This window comes from Hylobates moloch, unplaced genomic scaffold, assembly GCF_009828535.3.
Source record: "Hylobates moloch isolate HMO894 unplaced genomic scaffold, HMol_V3 SCAFFOLD_2, whole genome shotgun sequence".
NCBI classification, from domain to species: domain Eukaryota; kingdom Metazoa; phylum Chordata; class Mammalia; order Primates; family Hylobatidae; genus Hylobates; species Hylobates moloch.
The window spans coordinates 13,438,069-13,442,834 of record NW_026652277.1 but is presented as its reverse complement, the minus strand read 5'-3'; the positions used below and the strand labels follow the sequence as shown (position 1 = coordinate 13,442,834).

The following is a 4,766-nucleotide window of genomic DNA, read 5'->3' as shown; positions in this document are numbered from 1 at the left end:
AAAAAAAAAAAAAAAAAAAAAAAAAAAATACAAAAAATTAGCCAGGCGTGGTGGCTGGCACCTATAGTCCAGCTACTCTGGAGGCTGAGGAAGGAGAATGGCGTGAACCCGGGAGGCGGAGCTTGCAGTGAAGCGAGATGGCACCACTGCACTCCAGCCTGGGTGACAGAGCAAGACTCTGTCTCAAAATAAAATAAAATATAGTATGGACAATGCTTATTATAATAAAATATTATTACAATTATGTAAAACCAAGACACTATATGAAAAAAAGAAAAGCCTGCAAAGAAATACACCAAAGCAATTTTTAACAGTGATTGCCTTTAGAAATGGAATTAGGCATGATTTTTTAAAATTCCTTCTATTTCTCTGATGTTTCTGTAATGAATACATATGATTTTTGAGATGGGAAACAAATTCAATAAATTGTACATTTTTAACTGTCCAGTTGATGCATTCCAAGAAGGTAAAGTAACAAAATCCAAATAAATGTACAGCATACCCATAAACTCAAATCACCCAACCTATTCCTTAAGATTGGAATTGTGGTTGTATGAGAATATTTAGGAAGGTCAAGATCTTCCCCTTTAAAGGTGATTTAAGATAAACCAAAGATGCTAGCTAATATGTGCATATAACCAAATTACAAGCTAATTTTTTTTTTTTTTTTTTTGAGATGGAGTCTGGCTCTGTCACCCAGGCTGGAGTTCAGTGGCGTGATCTCAGCTCACTGCAACCTTGACCTCCCAGGTTCAAGCCATTCTCCCACTTCAGCCTCCTGAGCAGCTGGGATTATAGGTGCACACCACCATGCCCAGCTAATTTTTGTATTTTTGTAGAGGTGGGGTTTCATGATGTTGGCCAGGCTGGTCTCGAACTCCTGACCTCAAGTGATCTACCCGCCTTGGCCTCCCAAAGTGCTGGGATTACAGGCATGAGCCATGGTGCCCAGCCACAAGTTAATTTAAATGTGATGTTTAACTGAATTTTTAAAAGTCAGATTATAAGGCTGGTGTGATGGCTCAGGCCTGTAATCCCAGCACTTTGGGAGGCCAAGGCAGGAGGATTGCTTTAGCCCAGGAGTTCAACACCAGCCTGGGCAACATAGGAATGGCCCATCTCTATTAAAAATAAATAAATAAATGTCAGATTATGTCTTTTCTAGTATTTTTCCTTCTTTCTGAATCTTAAAATACATACAGAAAATTAGTCAGTCTTCAAAATTTTCCACAATTGTACTAATTAGAGTAAGCCCTGGAAACAGAGGATTTGTATAATAAAATTCTAATCAGGTAACACATTATGTGGTATATTATATCTTCATTACCACTTAAGAAACTTTCATTTACATAATATATTTCAAAATTAAAACTCAAACTACTTACTGGAATTGTTGAGGATGGAAACTGGCAGAGGAAATAGTCCCTGAAGTGGGATGAGCTACCTAGGATGTGAATTAAGGCAAATACAGTAAAATATAGAAGGCCAGGCATGGTGGCTCATGCCTGTAATTCCAGCACTTTGGGAGGCTGAGGCAGGCGGATCACTTGAGCTCAGGAGTTCGAGACCAGCCTGGCTAACATGGTGAAACCTCATCTCTACTAAAAATACAAATTATGACGGGGGCAGTGGCTCACGTTTGTAATCCTAGTACTTTGGGAGGCCGAAGCGGGTGGATCACCTGAGGTCGGGATTTCGAGACCAGCCTGATCAATATGGTGAAACCCTATCTCTATTAAAAACACAAAAATTAGCCAGGCATGGTGGCGTTCCTTTGTAATCCCAGCTACTCAGGAGGCTAAGACAGGAGAATTGCTTGCACCTGGGAGGCGGAGATTGCAGTGAGCTGAGATCAGGCCACTGCACTCCAGCCTGGGCAACAGAGAGAGACTCCATCTCAGAAAAAAAGAAAATACTACTACTACTACTACTAATACAAATTACACTCGGGAGGCTGAGGCAGGGGAATCGCTTGAACCCGAGAGGCAGAGGTTGCAGTGGGCCGACACTGCGGCACTGCACTCCAGCCTGGCCACAGAGCAAGACTTCGTCTCAAAATAATAATTATAATTATAATTATAATAATATAAATTCACCTGGCATCGTGGCGCAACCCTGTAGTCCCAGCTACTTAGGAGGCTGAGGTGGAAGGATCGCTTGACCAGGAGTGAGCCGAGATCGCACCACTACTGCACTCCAGCCTGGGTGACAGAGTGAGGCCCTGTTTAAAAAACAAAAACCGGCCAGGCACGGTGGCTCAAGCCTGTAATCCTAGCACTTTGGGAGGCCGAGGTGGGCGGATCACGAGGTCAGGAGTTCGAGACCATCCTGGCCAACATAGTGAAACCCTGTCTCTACTAAAAATACAAAAAAAAAAAAATTAGCAGGGCATGGTGGCGGTTCCTGTAGTCCCAGCTACTCGGGAGGCCGAGGCAGGAGAATGGCGTGAACCCGGGAGGCGGAGCTTGCAGTGAGCCGAGATCACGCCACTGCACTCCAGGCTGGGTGACAGAGCCAGACTCTGTCTCAAAAAAAAAAAAAAAAAAAGCAAAACCCTAGAAATTCCTTTTAAAGATCTCTTTTCTATCCGGTAACTACAGAGAGTTGACATAGAATTGCATTGTTTCTTTAGCTTAATCGGTTACTTTCGGAATGTCACTGTCATCAATTAACATGTTGTCCTTTCTTTATCTGTTTCTCTCTTTTGGAGCGCACTGGCCATTACGGCTCACTGTAACCTTGGACTCCTGGCCTTGGAGAAGAGCTGAGACAACAGGCAAGGCGTGTGCCGCCGCGCCAGTCCTCACCCGCTGTCCTTCCCTAGTGTCTTTATATAACTAAGGTCTTGGCGTACAAGACCGTACGTACGTACGGCATAGTCCAGCAGGGAGGCCACAGTCCAGCAGGCAGGCCGCCCTGGGCAGTGCCTGCCTGGCCAGCTCCTGCCTGGGAGGGCACCGTCGTCTCCCCTCCGGAGAGGGCCCGGTCACTGCCTGCCCGGGCCTCTTCCAGGCAGCCCTGCGCGCCTGTGCACCGTGCGCCTGTGATTGGACATCTCTGGGTCTCTGGACAGCTGCGGGGGTCACGCGCGGCCGGTGAAACGACGTCTCCACAAAGCGAGGAGCAGAGGCCCCTAGGGATCCCGGAGGGCAGGGCAACGCGGCAATTGCCCCGAGCCCAGGGCGGCCGCGCGTGTCCTCAGGGGACGCAGCCTCCTCCCGGCTCCCCGGTTCCGGGAAGAGACGCGACCCAGGCGGGGACCTGGCGCTGAGCAAGGAGGCGCTGGGGCTGCGATGCGTGCGACCCCGAGGCCTCCACCCGGACCGGGGCCACCACTCAGGCCGCGGCGCCGGCGCCGGCTCCAGCCCGAGCCCCGCGCAGCCCAAAGGATACGACGGCCCCGGCCGAGGGGCGGCCGAGGTGGCCCAGGACGATCTGCAGGCGGGCGGCGGCACGGGGCTGTCCCATGGCTGCGGCGCGGGGAAACCCCACACCGCCCGGCCTCCGCCGCATTTAGCTCCGCGGGCGGCTCCGCCTCCAGGGAAGCAGGAACGGGAAGCCGGAACGGGAAGCAGGCGGGATTCGGGGCGGCGCCATCTCGCGCGCCAGGCTGCTGGGGCGCCCTCGTCCGCTAGGGTCCGCGCGCCGGGCAACCGCGCGGGGCTGAAGTCCTCCCCACACCATGATCCTTCCGTCCTTTCTTTTCTTTCTTTTTAAAAAGAGACAAGATCTTGCTCTGTCGCCCAGGCTGGAGTGCAGTGCGCGATCATAGCTCATTGCAGCCTTGAACTCTTGGGCTAATTTTTATGTTTTGTAGAGATGGGGTCTCGCTACGTTGCCTAGGTGGGTCTCAAACTCTCGCCTCCCGCCTCGACCTCCCAAAGTGCTGGGACTACAGCCGTGAGTCATCGTCCCTGCCCCGCACCCTGTTTCTATTCCATCACCAGGACCCTCCCTGCCGCACCGAAGCTCGGGTGCCCAGTGATCAGGCCGAGGTCACACAGTGACAAGTGGCTGTGCCGGGACCTCACTCACGCTCCTAACGTCATGGCTTCCATCTATTTCACCCCACGTAACTGCTCCTTCCACTGACAGCTGAAAGAATAAAATCTCCGATTTAAACAAAAAGTTTGCCGGGCGCGATGGCTCACGCCTGTAATCCCAGCACTTTGGGAGGCCAAGGCAGGCGGATCACGGGGTCAGGAGTTCCAGACCAGCCTGGCCAACTTGGTGAAAACCCATCTCTACTAAAGATACAAAAACTAGCTGGGTGTTGTGGCGCACGCCTGTAATCCCAGCTACTGGGGAGGCTGAGGCAAGAGAATCGCTTGCAACCGGGAGGCGGAGGATGCAGTCAGCGAGATGGTGCCACTGCATTCCAGCCTGGGCGACAGGGCAAGACTCCGTCTCTAAACAAACAAACAAACAAACAAACAGGTTTTTAGCTGGGTGCGGTGGCTCACGCCCGTAACCCCAATGCTTTGGGAGGCTGAAGCAGGAGGATCGCTTGAGCTCAGGATCGCTAGAGATCGAGACCAGCCTGGGTAACATTGTGAGAACACCTGATCTACAAAAAATTAGCCGGGCATGGTGGTGGGCGCCTGTAGTCCCAGCTACTCGGGAGGCCGAGGCAGGAGAATGGCGTGAACCCGGGAGGCGGACGTTGCAGTGAGCGAGATCGCGCCACCGCACTCCAGCCTGGGCGACAAAGCAAGACTCCGTCTCAGAAAAAAAAAATTCCAGACATTGTACGAGGAAGCGTTGCA

General features: G+C 51.3%; 1 protein-coding gene across 9 annotated transcripts in view; it reads right to left on the bottom strand.

The window, feature by feature from the left end:
• Positions 1–3,540, bottom strand: part of LOC116472859 (phytanoyl-CoA dioxygenase, peroxisomal) — a 77,824-nt gene extending 74,284 nt beyond the window's left edge. For 7 of the 9 annotated variants that reach the window (XR_009211178.1, XR_009211179.1, XM_058431826.1 and 4 more), the window contains exons 1-2: positions 3,394–3,540; positions 1,386–1,444 (exon numbers count right to left, since the gene is read on the bottom strand). Coding sequence is in view for 6 of the 9 variants with exons in the window: in XM_058431826.1 (XP_058287809.1) it covers positions 1,386–1,444; positions 3,394–3,513 (179 nt within the window). In the remaining 3 variants the exon portion in view is untranslated. The other 2 variants (XM_058431833.1, XM_058431824.1) reach the window with 2 other exon arrangements.
• Positions 3,541–4,766: the final 1,226 nt, after the last annotated feature.